At 40.9% G+C, this 16,789-nt stretch overlaps 1 protein-coding gene across 1 annotated transcript in view; it reads right to left on the bottom strand.

The window, feature by feature from the left end:
• LOC115221366 (guanine nucleotide-binding protein G(s) subunit alpha) overlaps positions 1 to 16,789 on the bottom strand; it is a 171,125-nt gene that overhangs the window by 83,646 nt on the left and 70,690 nt on the right. The window contains exon 5 of the mRNA XM_029791539.2: positions 14,979 to 15,076. Within this exon, the coding sequence (XP_029647399.1) occupies positions 14,979 to 15,076 (98 nt within the window). The remainder of the gene's footprint in view (positions 1 to 14,978; positions 15,077 to 16,789) is intronic.

The following is a 16,789-nucleotide window of genomic DNA, read 5'->3' as shown; positions in this document are numbered from 1 at the left end:
TCAAGCAATGCTAGGGGAACAAACACAGACACACAAACACACACACGCATATATATATATACATATATACGACAGGCTTCTTTCAGTTTCCGTCTACCAAATCCACTCACAAGGCATTGGTCGGCCTGAGGCTATAGTAGAAGACACTTGCCCAAGGTGCCACGCAGTGGGACTGAACCCGGAACTATGTGGTTGGTAAACAAGCTACTTACCACACAGCTACATACATATGCACATATCCATATATACATATATATATACACATACACACACACATATACACATACACACACACATATACACATACACATATATACACACATGCATATGCTATTGAAAGCAGAGACTCTTTGTTTCTTGTTTCCAACCCTCATGAATGTCTGTGCCGGAGTGAAGTCTATGGCTTGAAGAGCTTGAAGAAAAAAAGATACCCTTCCCCCACCCCTAACCCTAACTAACCCTAACCCTAAAACAGATTGAAATGCAAATAGATCGATACTAGGGTCTTAATTATGGGTGACAATTTCATATGACACCGCTAGAAAAAAACTGCCGTTCAAACGGAAAAGATCCATTTTTTCATATCAGTCCTCCATGTAAGAATTGAACTCAAAACTAGTCCACAATCAGAGCAAGTATGAGTCAACGTTTAGCCAGGCTGCTCCAAGGTTTCTCCACGATTCCACAGCTAAATGTTAAAAACAATAGGAAACGACCGAACTGACAAGCAGCCATGCTTTAATAATAATTTACATGTCATTTAGTGATTAGCTTGTGGATAAAGTAAACGAGAGAAGAAGCAAAGGAATTAAAAACAGTCTCAGGCCATTGTGTTACTCATAATGGACAAACATAGATATATTAAGATATGTGTTTGTCATTCTTGTTCTAATTGAAAAACACCTGCCGTCATACTCAAAACAGTTCAACAATTTAATAAGTTTAAGACAACATATTGAAAGGTAAGACCTACACAATGGCCACAACAACTTTCTCTCTCTGCAAACAATGAAACACTGATAGCATTTTTCTTAGTGCAAGCATGGCTGTGTCCTAAGAACATGGTTTAACCCTTTCGTTACCAACCCGGCTGAAACCGGCTCTGGCTCTGTAGTACAAATGTCTTGTTTTCATAAGTTTTGAATTAAAATCTTCCACCAAACCTCAGTCACAATTTATGTTCCTAACACTAGCTTAATGATAACTAAGTTTTTTACGGAGATGTACTCGCATAGCAAGTAATTTGATCTGAGATCGTGTGCTGAAACGAAAACAATTGCAGCGTGGAAGGTGTTTATAAGCCATTTAAGAAACACACAAAAGCCGTTCGATTCACTTCAACATTTAAGTTTAATTTGACAAATTAAACTTAAATGTTGAAGTGAATCAAACGGCTTTTGTGTGTTTCTTAAATGGCTTATAAACACCTTCCACGCTGCAATTGATAACTAAGTTATTTTACTAAATTCTTTGTTATATTTAAAGTAATTGAAAGAAACACAGAGCATCTCAAAATAAATACAGTAACGAAAGGGTTAATAACCGTATGGTTTTGAGTTCAATCCTGTGGCACCTAGGGCAAGTGTTTTCTGATATAGCAACAGGTCAACCAAACCAAGCCTTGTAAGTGGATTTGGTAGAGAGAGACTGGGAGAAACCCGTTGTGTGTGTGAGTATGTATGTACATGATTATGGCTGCCCCCTCGTTATTGAGTATGGCCATTGTACAAAGCTTAACTGTTACTGGTGCTGTGATCGAATGTGACTTTTTAGCCCAGCTAAAGATCTACAATGTCTTGAACAGAATTGGCAGCTAAAACCTTTACCGGCAATAGCCGGCTGCAGTTGTAACTGGGCTTCATGTACCTTTGCATGTCGTTTAAGTCCTCCTGCCGAATTACACTCTCTTCCACATGCCCGACAGATATGATTAGTATGGTGTGTTACACCACCACCAGTGGCCAGGTTGTCACTCATCTGTCTCGTTTTATGACTACAAAGATGACTCATGAGTCCAGCTTTACTGAGGCAGGGTCTTGCACAGACATTGCATGTCAGAATCAAAGGAAGACCCTTCCCTTCTGGAAGTGTAACAGCGATGCCCTTCCTGACATCCCATCATCCTCATCATCGTTTAACATCCACTTTCCATGCAAGCATGGGTTGGACGATTTTGACTGAGGGCTGGCGAACCAGATGGCTGCACCAGGCTCCAATCTTGATCTGGCAGAGTTTCTACAGCTGGATGCCCTTCCTAACGCTAGGATGCCCTCCCAGCATTACATTTGACAGCGTAACCTGAACGCTAACGAGTTAAATATGCATGATCTTGTAGCTTTAAGATTTCAACGATATGATTGTTTTATTTTTATAATGACATTGTAGAGAAAGTGTGAGAGGCCAGGTCTGGAGAGTTTGAACACAAAACAGGAAGAATATTTGAGCCAGATATGGCCAGTTTAAATGCTTGCTACCTTGACCCTTTTGTTACCAAATTTCTATTGAAATACACTACATTTGTTTTAGTTAATTCTGAAAATAACGAAGAATTTCCTAAAATAACTTATTAATTAGCTGGTGTTTGGAACTTAAATTTACATAAAATTTGATGAAACATTTAAATTTTGATCACTTAAAAACAGGAAGTTTTATCATAGAACTCGGGGTTATCATAGACGGGTTGGTATTAAAAACGTTAAAAATAATTATTCACACATTTTCAAACTCACTATTCCTGAGAGGGTTATGATGGCAGAATCTTCAGGCTCTGTCATAAACAGCAGGTAAAGACTGGGAACTAGTTTTCAACTAGGTTTCAAGGCTCTGGTATCATAAATTTGGATGGAGGGTGAAATCTCCAGCCTCTACAATTCTGATGTGGGACCACTCACAAGCACATGCCCACTTCCCCCAACTGTCAGATTATGTTATGGAGTGAATTCCACAAGGTGCAAGGATTTGCTTTCAGAAGCTAAAACTGAAGCAAGGACCATTGTGGTTATTGCAACAACGTAATAATTATTTATCTTATTGATAACAATGGCTCAAAACACTCAGAACAACATCAAAGGACAAAATACAACAACAATCCTTTCTACTGTAAGCATTCATAAAATTGGAAATGATGATGTTGAGTGTTGTGATGGTGATGATGATGATGGTGGTGGTGGTTACAAGTATAATGAGGGCAATTATGATGATAGTAATATATAATATATAATGAAATTATTGTATACAGTGCTCAGGTGCACCACAACTTGTCAGAAAGTGCGTATAAAGCATATGCAGTAATGTAGAAATGTCTGGGAAGTGAACAATGCATGGGTCAGATACATGCTTGTGTGTGTATGGAGGGGAGAAAATCAGGTGTAGTGTTGGCGAATCTCAGGAAGCATGGAAGTTTTGAAGGATGCAGTGCTCCGACAACTAACAACTGATGCCGGCAGTTTGTTCCATGCTTTAGCAACTCTTAGCGTGAAAAAAATGTTTCCTGAAGTCATGGGAGCTGTGCTGTTTTCTGACTTTGTAAACATGTCCACGGGTGTTAGACAGGTGGAGTTTGAAAAGGTGCTCAGTTATTGTTTGTAAGATGGTTAATAATTTTATGAGTGTCTGCCAAGTCAGCTGTCAGGCGTCGGAGTTTCAATGTATCCATGCCCAGGGAAGTAAGGCGTTCAGAATATGGCAAATGCCTGATGGAGCATATTCTCTTGGTTGCACGTCACCGAACGATTTCCAGATTATTAATATCCTGGGCAAGATAGGGGTTTCAGACCGGTGATGCAAATTCCAGGTGAGGCTGCATCATAGCTACATAAAGCCTCAGATAAATGGTGTGTGGGGAGGGAGATAATAGATTACACTGATCCCAGTGCTCAAGTCAATGCTTATTTTATCAACCCTGAAAGGACGAGGGACAAAGTCAACCTTGATAGAATTTGAGCTCAGAAGGTAAAACTTGAAGTAAGGTCACAAAGGATTTTGTTCAGCATGCTAACAACAAGACACTGGCAATGAAGACGATGATGATGGTGATTGTGATGATGATGACTGCAACAACAACGACAATTATAAGAAATGAGATAAGAAATGTCAGATGAAAAAATTTGCTTTAAAACAAAGCCCCCCCCCCCTCGAGACCAAATATTTAAACCTTGGGGTCCTTCACACCCCTCAATCCACTTCCAGCCGCCGCCGCCACATGATAACCCTTGATCCTTGATCTCAACCTAAACCGGGGACAGAAACCCCAAAACCCCATCTCACAGCCGCCTTCCGTAGTGTTGCTATTGGTTACCAATAGCAACAATATTTAGAGACATGTCCAGACATATTCAGTGGACAGACTGGCAGCCACTGACCAACACAACACACACACATAATTGTGTGTGTATGTATGTGTATGTGTGTGTGTGTGTATATATATATATATATATATATATATATATATATATGTGTGTGTGTGTTGTGTGTGTGTGTGTAGACAGATAGATAGATAGATAGAGAGATAGATAGATACAGAGGTAGACAGATGGGTAGTAGTAGTAGTAGTAGTAGTAATGATGGCTGTGATAGTAATCATAATAATGATGGTGGTGGTGGTGGTTTAGAGGCAGACTGGTTGATATTGATTCACACTAGCTCTCTCTCTCTTTCTCTCTCTCTCTAATGAAGGGAGGAGAAAAGCCTCTTCCTCCCCCCACACACACATCGTCTGTAGACAGGGAGGGAGGCGGGGGGTGGAACCATTTAGAGTGGAAGAAAGTATTTACTTATGAACAATAAGACAGTCAGCAGACAAAGAGTGGCGTGAGTAGGGCACTGATCAAATATTTCATTTCTGCATTGGTTTCAGCCAGTCACCGTGGCCATGCTGGAGCACCACCTAATTATCTCTCTATTCTTTTATTCTTTTTTCAGTCATTTGACTGTGGCCGTGTTGGAGCACCGCCTCGAAGTATGTTAGCCAAACAAATCGATCCCAGGACTTATCTTGGATCTTTTCGGTTTGAACGGCAGTTTTTTAAAATAATTTCCACGTAGGAGTGGGTGTGTGGTAAGTAGCTTGTTTACCAACCACATGGTTCCGGGTTCAGTCCCACTGCGTGGCACCTTGGGCAAGTGTCTTCTGCTATGGCCTCGGGCCGACCAGAGCCTTGTGAGTGGATTTGGTAGACGGAAACTGAAAGAAGCCCGTCGTATATATGTATATATATATATATGCGTGTGTGTGTTTGTGTGTCTGTGTTTGTCCCCCTAGCATTGCTTGACAACCGATGCTAGTGTGTTTATGTTCCCGTTACTTAGCAGTTCGGCAAAAGAGACTGATAGAATAAGTACTGGGCTTACAAAAGAATAAGTCCCGGGGTCGAGTTGCTCGATTAAAGGCGGTGCTCCAGCATGGCCGCAGTCAAATGACTGAAACAAGTAAAAGAGTAAAAGAGTAAAGAGAGTACCTAAACACTTTTAAACTTCGTATACTGGTAGAATGTGTTTATAAAACATCTTTTTCTCTTGGCTTTATTGAGAAAATTCTATAGTTTGTAAGATATTTGTTGTTTTTTCCCTTCAATTTCTGCAATTTCAACCAATCAATGACGTCTATTGAGGTGAAAACATTCTGTGCCGTATGAATATGTCCCTCGTTTAAGAAACAGATTGGGTTTATTTACATTCGTGAAGAAAAAAAGATACCCTTCCCCCCACCCCTAACCCTAACTCTAAAACAGATTGAAATGCAATAAATAGATCGATACTAGGGTCATAATTATGGGTGACAACTTCATATGACACCGCTAGAAAAAACTGCTGTTCAAACTGAAAAGATCCCTTATCTTTTAAGCCTAGTGCTTATTCTATAGGTCTCTTTTGCTGAACTGCTAAGTTACAGGAACGCACTAATACCAGTTGTCAAGTGGTGAGGGGGTGGGGGACAAACACAGACACACACACACACACACATAAATACATACATACGTATAGATATATATATATATGACGGACTTCTTTCAGTTTCCGTCTACCAAATCCACTCACAAGTCTTGGGTTGGCCCGAGGCTATTGTAGAAGACACTTGACCAAGGTGCCACGCAGTGGGACTGAACTCAGAATCAAGTGGCTGGGAAGCAAGCTTCTTACCACACAGCCATGCCTGTGCCTATCAAAATATGTGTCTCTATGCCAGGAATTGAACCCAGGTTGCCTGGGTGGAAGCCAGGAATCAAATCAAATATATATCTTTCATATTTTCGTTGCTTCAGTCATTGGACTGCGGCCAAGCTGGGGCATCGCCTTATAGGGTTCAGCGAAACAAATCACATACAGAATATATATTTTTTTTTTATCAGTCTCTTGCACAATCACCAAGTTTCAGGGACATAAACAAACCAACAGCCACTTGTTAAGCAATGGTGGGGAACAAACAAACACATGATAACCCTTGATCCTTGACCTCAACCTAAATGAGGACAGAAACCCCAAAACCCCATCTCACAGCCTTCTTCTATATGGACTCCCACAGTTTCTGTTGACCAAATCCACCCACAAAGCTTTCGTTGGCTCAAGGCTACAGGAGAAGGCACATGGCAACGATGTCATGCAGTGGGATTGAACCAGAAAATCATATGGTTGGAAAACAAACCATCATACCACACAACCACGCCTGTGCCTACACATTCATAAATATATATGTGTATGTATGTGTGTGTGTGTGTGTTTGTTGTGTGTAGGCGCAGGAGTGGCTGTATGGTAAGTAGCTTGCTAACGAACCACATGGTTCTGGGTTCAGTCCCACTGCATGGTATCTTGGGCAAGTGTCTTCTGCTATAGCCCCGGGCCGACCAATGCCTTGTGAGTGGATTTGGTAGACGGAAACTGAAAGAAGCCTGTCGTATATATGTATATATATATATGCATGTGTGTGTTTGTGTGTCTGTGTTTGTCCCCTTAGCATTGCTTGACAACCGATGCTGGTGTGTTTACGTCCCCGTCACTTAGCGGTTCGGCAAAAGAGGCCGATAGAATAAGTACTGGGCTTACAAAGAATAAGTCCCGGGGTCGATTTGCTCGACTAAAAGGTGGTGCTCCAGCATGGCCGCAGTCAAATGACTGAAACAAGTAAAAGAGTAAAAGAGTAAAGAGTGAAGAGTGAAGTAATTAGGATGTAAGGCTCTGATTGTAAGTTTATGGTTTCCTTTCCTGGACTAGGCAATACATTGTGTTCTTGAGCAGGGCACTTGACTTCACATTACACCAGTCCACTCTACTGCAAATGAGTATCAGCTGACAGCTGTGCAGCCCTAACCTCTCAATGGCAAATCACATTCTCAACATTTCTCTGGGTTAAGGATGGACATGCTGAAGGTTTATCAACATTTGCTCACGACTGCATAGGAGCCAGAAGCAATCAGCGAAAACCAGGTAAGACTGTGTGATCTGCTTCAAACCATGTGGTTTCGGGTTCAGTCCTACTGTTCAGCTGCATCTTGGGCCAGATGTTTTCTACAAAAGTCCTCGACGGAGCAAAGTCTTGCGAATGGATTTGGTTGAGGGAAAAAACTAAAGAAAGCCTGGTATGTGTGTGGGCGTAAGTGTTCATGTGTTCAGGCACTTGTGTGTCTGTGTATATGTGACATCTTGGATTACATCCGGAGAAGAGCCACTTGAATAAATGACACTCCATCACAAACGGACACACGTGAGCCTCTGGCACACTCCAAAGTCTTCTATTTGTCTTTTTGTTTTTTTATCACTACTACACTGACCTCTGTTCCTTGGAGGTGACTAGTCTTGGACCTCCACCACCCAGACATGCCCATCCTTCCCAGCATTCTATGGTAGCCTCAACCAAATTCTGTCCAACCCATTCAAGCACGAAAAAAACATTGACATTTAAACTATAGTCTTTACTCTCTTTTACTCTTTTTATTTGTTTCAGTCATGTGACTGTGGCCATGCTGGGGCACCGCCTTTAGTCGTGCATATCGACCCCAGGACTTATTCTTTGTAAGCCTAGTACTTATTTTATCGGACATTTTTTTTGCTGAACCGCTAGGTTACGGGGACGTAAACACACCAGCATCAGTCGTCAAGTGATGTTGAGGGCGACACACACAAACACACACACACACACACACATATATATATATATATATATATATATATATATGACGGGCTTCTTTCAGTTTCCGTCTCCAAATCCACTCACAAAGCTTTGGTCGGCCCGAGGCTATAGTAAAAGACACTTGCCCAAGGTGCCACACAGTGGGACTGAACCTGGAACCATGTGGTTGGTAAGCAAGCTACTTACCACACAGCCACTCCTGTGCCTAACAAATTTTCATGTTGGTTCATGATATAATAATAATAATAATAATTATATAAGATTGAGGGTTCAGTTCTTGGACCAGGCAGTGCATTATATTCTTGAGCAAGGCACTTCATTTCACCATGGTCCAGTCTACTCATCTATAAATGCATACCAGCCATGTACAAGTACAGCCCTTCCTCATTTTTAGCTGTCACATCTTGGATGTGCTGCGAGGGGTCTGAGAGGGTGCTTATGTCTGCTACCCACCACACTAATCACTATGCCCAATCCCAAGAACTTTGTCCCCTTGTAATCTCTGTACATTGTGTTTTACTATGCCCATGATTCCCTTGGACTATGGAAAAACTGTCTTGTATGAAACTGGTTTAAAAGAAGGATGGGGAATGCTGCTTTTGGGGGGCCAATAAAATAAAGTCACACTCAAGTACTGGGGTTCGTTCCCACTTCTCTAAATATAGCAGTACAAGATTTTGTGCCCCCGGGGAGGGGTATCCAGCAACAGGTGATGTGGGGCATCAGTTGAAGCATGCTGCTGTCAAACAGGCAAGGTGGCAGAATCATTAGCATGTGAAGCAAATTGCTTAGCGGAACTTGTGGTTCTTTGCATCCCGAGTTCAAATCTTACTGAGGTCAACTTTGCCTTTCACAATCTACAAAACCAAGTACAAGGGGTTGATGTATTTGACTAAACTGCACTCCTTTTTAAAACGCAGGCCTTGTGCCACAGTAGGAGTGGCTGTGTGGTAGTAGCTTGCTTACCAACCACATGGTTCCAGGTTCAGTCCCACTGTGTGACACCTTGGGCAAGTGTCTTCTACTATAGCCTTGGGCAGACCAAAGCCTTATGAGTTGATTTGGTAGATGGAAACTGAAAGAAGCCCATCATATATATGTATATATATATATATATATATATATATATATATGTGTGTGTGTGTATGTGTTTGTGTGTGTGTTTGTCCCCAACATCGCTTGACAACCAATGCTGGTGTGTTTACATCCCCGTAACTTAGCAGTTCAGCAAAAGAGACCGACAGAATAAGTACTAGGTTTACAAAGAATAAGTCCTGGGGTCAATTTGCTCAACTGAAGGCTGTGCTTCAGCATGGCCACAGTCAAATGACTGAAACAAGTAAAAGAGACTGATAGAATAAGTACTAGGTTTACAAAGAACAAGTCCTGGGGTCAATTTGCTCAACTAAAGGCGGCGCTCCAGCATGGCCGCAGTCGAATGACTGAAACAAGTAAAAGAGAGAGAGTACCAGATGAGCACTGGTGTTGATGTGATCGACTAGGCTCCTCCCCCAAAATTTCATACTTTGAGCCCATAGTAAAAATAATTAAGGCAGCGAGTTGGCAGAATCGTTAGCATGCTGGACAAAATGCCTAGCAGCATTTTATCCAGCTTTATGTTCTGGGTTCAAATTATGCCAAGTACATACTTTCATGCTTTCAGGATTGATAAAATAAGTCCCAGATGAGCACCGGGGTCGATGTAATCAACTAGCCCTCTCACCCAAAATTTCAGGCCCTGTGCCTATAGTAGAAAAGATTATTATTATCATTATTAGCCCTGCCTCAGCAAAGGCAGGGGTATTGTTTCCAGTAGTGTTTGTTTGATTGTCCGTGGACAAGATATCTCAAGAACCGCCAGATGGATTCAGACGAATCTTTCAGGGATGTTTGGCCTCATGTCTGGCACGAGACATGCACATACACACACGACAGGTTTCTTTCAGTTTCTATCTACCAAATCCACTCAAAAGCCCTGAAGACACTTGTCCAAGGTGCCATGTAGTGGGACTGAACCCAAGACCATATGGTCAGGAACCAAACTTCTTACCATTCAGTCATGCCTGCTCCTACACACACAGACACACACACATCTTCATCGCTTTATGTCCGCCTTCCATGCTGGCATGGGTCGGACAGTTTGACTGAGGTATGGAAAGCCAGATGCTTGCTCCAGGCTCCAATCTGATCTGACAATGTTTCTACAGCTTGATGCCCTTCCTAATGCCAACCACTTCGAGAGTGTAGTGGGTGCTTTTTACATGCCACCAGCACAGGAGCCAGTCAGGTGGGCCTGGCATCAACCACGTTTGGACAGTGATTTTTACATGCCACTGGCACGGGAGCCAGTCAAGCGGCACTGGCATCAACCATGTTTGGACAGTGATTTTTACATGCCACTGGCAAAAATCACCCACTACACTCTCGAAGTGGTTGGCGTTAGGAAGGGCATCCAGCTGTAGAAACACTGCCAGATCTGACTGGCCTGGTGCAGCCTTCGAGCTTGCCAGACCCCAGTTGAACCGTCCAACCCATGCTAGCATGGAAAGCGGACGTTAAACGATGATGATGATGATGACTGGCACGGGAGTCAGTGAAGCGGCACTGGCATCAGCCACGTTCGGACAGTGCTTTTTACATGCCACTGGCACAGGAGCCGGTCAAGGGGCACTGGCATCACCCATGTTTGGCTGGTGCTCTAATCAGATTTTGGGATCGATCCGGTACCAGACAAGGATTCTGAATTGTTTTTCCTGTTTTTTTTTTTTTTACTTAATTTTCGAGAGCAGTCGGGTTTGTTTTTAGTATTCTCGTTTGCGAGAGCAGTCAAGTTTAATTCATCGTTATTAATTTGTAACACTATATTACTGCGCACACAACACACACCCATTCTATGATTCCTTCATACATACACACCAGCCACCCCCTTCTCTGAAATGGACTGTCTGTGTGAATGATATACACACAAACACACCTACATAAGAATGAGCACACACCAATTATTATCCTCAACTGTCTTATAAACACCTCACCATCATCATCATCATCACCATTGATGTCATGGTGATAGCAACAACAACAACAGCAGCAACAGCAACAACAACAACAAGCTGAGTCCCAGACACTTCATCGATCTACCACAGCTCCTTCCCCTGCGATATACACGGTTTGTTTGTCCTTACATAAAGACAACAGACAAGAGAGCGAGACACAATCGGTTTACAACCGACACACTGTTGCCAGCATCCATGCCCCCCCCCGTCTCCAAGGCATCGTTCTCAATGTCCGAGTCCATTTCGTGTGATTGTGAGTGTGTGCGTGTGTATGCGTGCATTACACATGCAAACATATATACATACACATACAAAAACATATGCAAACACACACAAAAATATATATACATACACATAAAACCATATATATACAAACACACACAAATACATATATATACACATACAAAAACCTATATATACATACACATACAAACACATATATACATACACACAAAAACATATACATACACACAAAAACATATATACATACACACACATATATGCACAAAAACACACACACACATCTTTTATCTTTTATGTATTTCAGTCATTAGGCCATGGCCATGCTGGAGCACTACTCGGAAGAAGCTAAGCTGAACAAATTGTCTCCGGCACTTATTTTTTGAAAGCCTGATATTTATTTTATCACACTCTTTTGCCGCACTGTTAAGTTATTGAGGGGACATGATCATACCAACACTGGTTGTCAAGTGATGGTGGGAGACATGCACGCACACACACCACAGGTTTCTTTCAGTTTCTGTCTACCAAATCCACTCAAAAGGCTTTGAAAAGCCTGAAGACACTTGTCCAAGGTGCCATGCAGGGGGACTGAACCCAAGACCATATGGTCAGGAACCAAACTTCTTACCATGCAGTCATGCCTGTTCCTACACACACACACACACACATGTGGAGGCACGTGGCTTAGTGGTTAGGGCGTCAGCATCATGATCATAAAATTGTCGTTTCAATTCCTGGACCAGGTGACACGTGTTCTTGAGCAAAACACGTCATTTTACATTGCTCCAGTCCACTCAGCTGGCAAAAATGAGTAACGCTGTGACAGACTGGTGTCCCATCCAGCTGGGGAACACATACGCCATAGAAACCGGGAAACCGGGCCCATGAGCCTGGCTAAGCTTTAAAAGGGTGCATTTATTATTTATTATATATATATCATCATCATCATCATCATCGCTTAATGTCCGCTTTCCATGCTGGCATGGGTTGGACGGTTTGACTGAGGTATGGAAAGCCAGATGGCTGCACCAGGCTCCAATCTGATCTGACAATGTTTCTACAGCTTGATGCCCTTCCTAACGCCAACCACTCCGAGAGTGTAGTGGGTCCTTTTTACATGCCACCAGCACAGGAGCCAGTCAGGTGGGCCTGGCATCGGTCATGTTCGGACAGTGCTTTTAACATGCCACTGGCACGGGAGCCAGTCAAGGGGCACTGGCAACAGCCATGTTTGGCTGTTTCTTTCTATGTAACCACAGCACGGGAGCCAGTCAAACCAGCCTGGCATCGCTATACACACACACACACACGCACATCCACATGCATGTGTGTGTGTGTGATTTAATTTTAACCACGTTTCAGCATTTATTGTTTCCGTTGAAACTGCTTTTGTTTCCATTAAATTTGAAAATAATGAAAAATTCAGTAAAATAAATTTAGCTAAAGGTTTAAAGCAATATGTTAATATATGTTCCAAATGCCAGTTAATTAACGACAAAGTTATTTTAGTAATTTCTTCATTATTTTAAAAATTACTGGTAAAAACAAAGACAATATATTTTAAACAAAAATATGGTAACAAAACCTTTAAAGTAATTTAAATTAAGACCCTGCATCAGAATTTCATGTTCATTTATGTTCCAAACATTATGTTAATAAAGACAATGGTAATGTATAAAATTCTCCATTATTTTCAAAATTTTTGGAATAAAATACAATATCTATTATATAAAATCCATTTTGTCTGTCAGTGTGTGTGTGTCTTGTAGGATCTCGGGCATCCTCCATCCGATTGCACTCAAATTTGATAAATAGGTACCGACGGTATCAGGGCTTGTATAAATCTTGAAAAAAATTACGAAAATCTATTCCGGGTAAGAATTCAGAATGTAAAGACAGACGAAATACCTATTTCTTTACTGCCCACAAGAAGATACACACAGAGGGGACAAACAAGGACGGACAAACAGATTAAGTCGATTACATCGACCCCAGTGTGTAACTGGTACTTATTTAATCGACCCTGAAAGGATGAAAGGCAAAGTCAACCTCGGCGGAATTTGAACTCAGAACGTAATGGCAGACGAAATATCGCTAAGCATTTCGCCTAGCATGCTAACATTTCTGCGAGCTCGTGATCGATAAAGCCGTGGGAAGGTACATTTGTACACACAAGTACATCAGCTGTTGCGATCGATATTACGCGTACGCGAGAAAAATGCATGTGCAGTTTGCGCGAAAATAGCCGGTTGGCTTGAAATAATGCCACAAAATGCAGTATGTTTAAGAGACCAAAAAAGTAAGATGCAAAAGAGATATTTTCTTCAAACTTGGCATGAAGGAAGGAAAGACTATTTGGTTTCTCGAGAAGATTCTTTTTTCTTTTTTTGCTTTAACTTCGTTTAACAAAACCAAATATTTTATTGAAATAAAGGCATGCTTAATTATTTTTTAATGAAAAGAAAACACTGATTGCTTTTTATTCAGCAGATATGATTCAGCACCATCCATTGGACGGGGGGCGTTTTGCTCGTATTTAATTAAACAAATCCTAATTATGTACTATGGTTTATTATCCCCGTTTCTTAATTAGGCAACTGTCTAGGAGGGATCTTCTGTGCATTAAGCTTTGGTGTCACTAAATAAATACTGTAAACCTTAAAGCATTGTTTTGTCTGGAGTGGAGGGCAAGGGTGGCCTTGAAGCTGTTACAAAGGCCTAGCTTATAATTATCCCCTCCAGTATGTACCTCAGTTTAGATATTCTTCGTCATCTTTTGAATTTCCATGGAAATTGCCAAATAAGGTGAGAGCTTATATAACAAAAGAATGTCTGCGGTAATGTTACTTGACAGGATGTTTAGCTTGGAGATCAAAGAATCTCCAGGCTGAGTCACTATATCTCTGCATTGAGGTCACAGCTCTGGTACTACAGGCATGCGATCAGAATGTCACAAGAAAAATATCAGGAGACGGATCCTTCAAGCTGAGCTAACATGGACACAAGACCTAGGGGTAGACCAAGAACAAGATGGTTGGATACACTATTCACTATATAGGTGGCAGCACAAATGTCTGCATGAGATCCACAGATTCAATATTCTACACATTTTACAAAGACAAATAAATATCTCTCTCCTCTCCCTCAAGCAAACAAAAAAAATTTGTCTTCAGAATCACAAAGAGCTTCAGTCTTGAGCAGGAGCTGATCTGATCCTCTACAAAGCAAAAGTTCAATATCCACTGGAGCACAGCTTCCACCTCAACCATATCTAGAACAATCTTTTTACACACACACAAACACAGAGCACTTTCTTATAACCCAGTCACACACCTACACACATTCATACACACCCTTTCACATATTTAGGCACACCTGTACACACGCTCACTTTGCACATTCTTAAATGCACACACACATACATACATACATACGGATATACACACCTAGATACATAAGGAGCATATTTGTTCAATTGTTTTAGAAATACCAATAAATGTAGAAAAACAGCAGCTGAAAACAATAGAAGAATATTATGCGAAAAGGATTTCTATACTCACTACTGTGCACAATCAATAAGCTGATACTCATTAGATCGTTCATAACAATTCTGTACTCCTTTATCTCGCCACAAAATTTCTGTGTGTTCATAAAATTCCTGAAATTGAAAAAAAATATATATTTAAATCATCATCATTATCATCATTTAACATCTGCTTTCCATGTTAGCATGGATTGGACGATTTGACTGAGGACTGGCGAACCAGATGGCTGCACCAGGCTCCAATCTTTCTGCTCCAGTTCCTTTATTTTTTGAAAGTATACCCCTGCTGAGTTAGAATGTGATATTTCTCGGCAGTACATAGTTGGCATTATCTTGCTTTGTTCATATCGAGTGTGGAACGTTCTATATAACTAACCAATTAATATCATATCAAAATGGTGTGCATAATCTTTCAATTGCCCTACCTATCATGACAACACTTTTGTGGCTTTCTTTTTCTCATTTCGTAAGGTAGACTTACAGTCAAGCAAATTATTTCTAAAGCTACTTTCACACATATCAAATAGACTTTTTCTTTTATTTTTGTTTCCAGACTAAGCACTTAGGAAATTATCCTCACTTCATAGATAATTATAATTACTTTTCTGTTATGAAGCAGACGAATCTCCTTAGGCCTGCAATTTCAATTGTCCATGAAGCTGTTATTCTGATTGCCCTGAGATGGCAGATCCTGGACTGATAACCACAGTAGAAGCAGTGGCACAACCACCACCAAAAACACAAACATATTAAGCCTAAAACACCATATAAGGCCACAAAATTATGTTCTGGGCTATTTAAACTCTCCAGTAGGGTAACTCAATGATTTGATATACAACCAAGAGTATAAATTTGAAGTTTCAGGAACTTATGTGGGACCCATTTTTTGTAGTTACTCAACTTGCTAGAAAGAGCAGTGAACTTTCACAAAATTTACACCACCATTTTTAAAAAAATAAAATAGAACATAACAGATAGTGTAATCCAAACTACAACACACTTCAAAATAAAGTGTGGCCATGAGTGGAGTGCCTTTCATTATAAGTCTAACTTGATACTCAATACTAACAACGTTTGTAGCTTTAAATTGTAGCACTGACAAAGGTGGGTCCCTTAGGACATTAAGCAGATGAGAGAGAAATTTATCCTCAAATTGGACACAAGGTGTCATACAGTAACATTATTACCTGGTGAAATGAAGTAAAGTAGAATATAGTGTCCTGCTCAACACTACTCACAGGTAACATTATACCCAGGTGGTGTATTACCTGCTGGTGAGGTGAGGTGAGGTAAAGTAGAATATATATGTTCTTCTTGAAAATACAAAATACTCTGCTACCAATATGAATTCCTGGGTATACGGTTCAAATCATGCTGGGATCACCTTCGCTTTTCATCCTTTTGAGGTCAACAGAAATAGTGCTAATCTAGGGTGGTAGATAAGTGGAAGTGTAAAAGACACTGGATTGGACAACTTGCAGTATTTATTCTTTATATTCTGAGTTCAAATCTCATTATGGTTTAATCAGGTGGTGCCCAGTATAACACTACCACATGGCACCTTGATGGCCTTAGTTAAGATTCCATTCTGTTGCAAATATTTGAAGCAAGATCTCCAGTTTGAGGATACCTTCTTGCCTTTCATCAGTCTTGGAGGCCCTGTAAAGGGTCAGACACTGGTTTCCTTCTTGACTAAAAGATTTAAAAAAAAAAATTTCCAAGGTCCAGTCTTGTTGCATCCCAAGTTCAGGTTTTTTAGTAAATATTTTTTACTGAAGAGGTAAGACAATGGCATGATCCTTTATAGGGCCCCAGAGATTGCTAGGA

The sequence above is a fragment of the Octopus sinensis genome, linkage group LG18, assembly GCF_006345805.1.
Source record: "Octopus sinensis linkage group LG18, ASM634580v1, whole genome shotgun sequence".
NCBI classification, from domain to species: domain Eukaryota; kingdom Metazoa; phylum Mollusca; class Cephalopoda; order Octopoda; family Octopodidae; genus Octopus; species Octopus sinensis.
The sequence above is the reverse complement of the archived record's forward strand: the minus strand, read 5'-3'. Positions and strand labels throughout refer to the sequence as shown.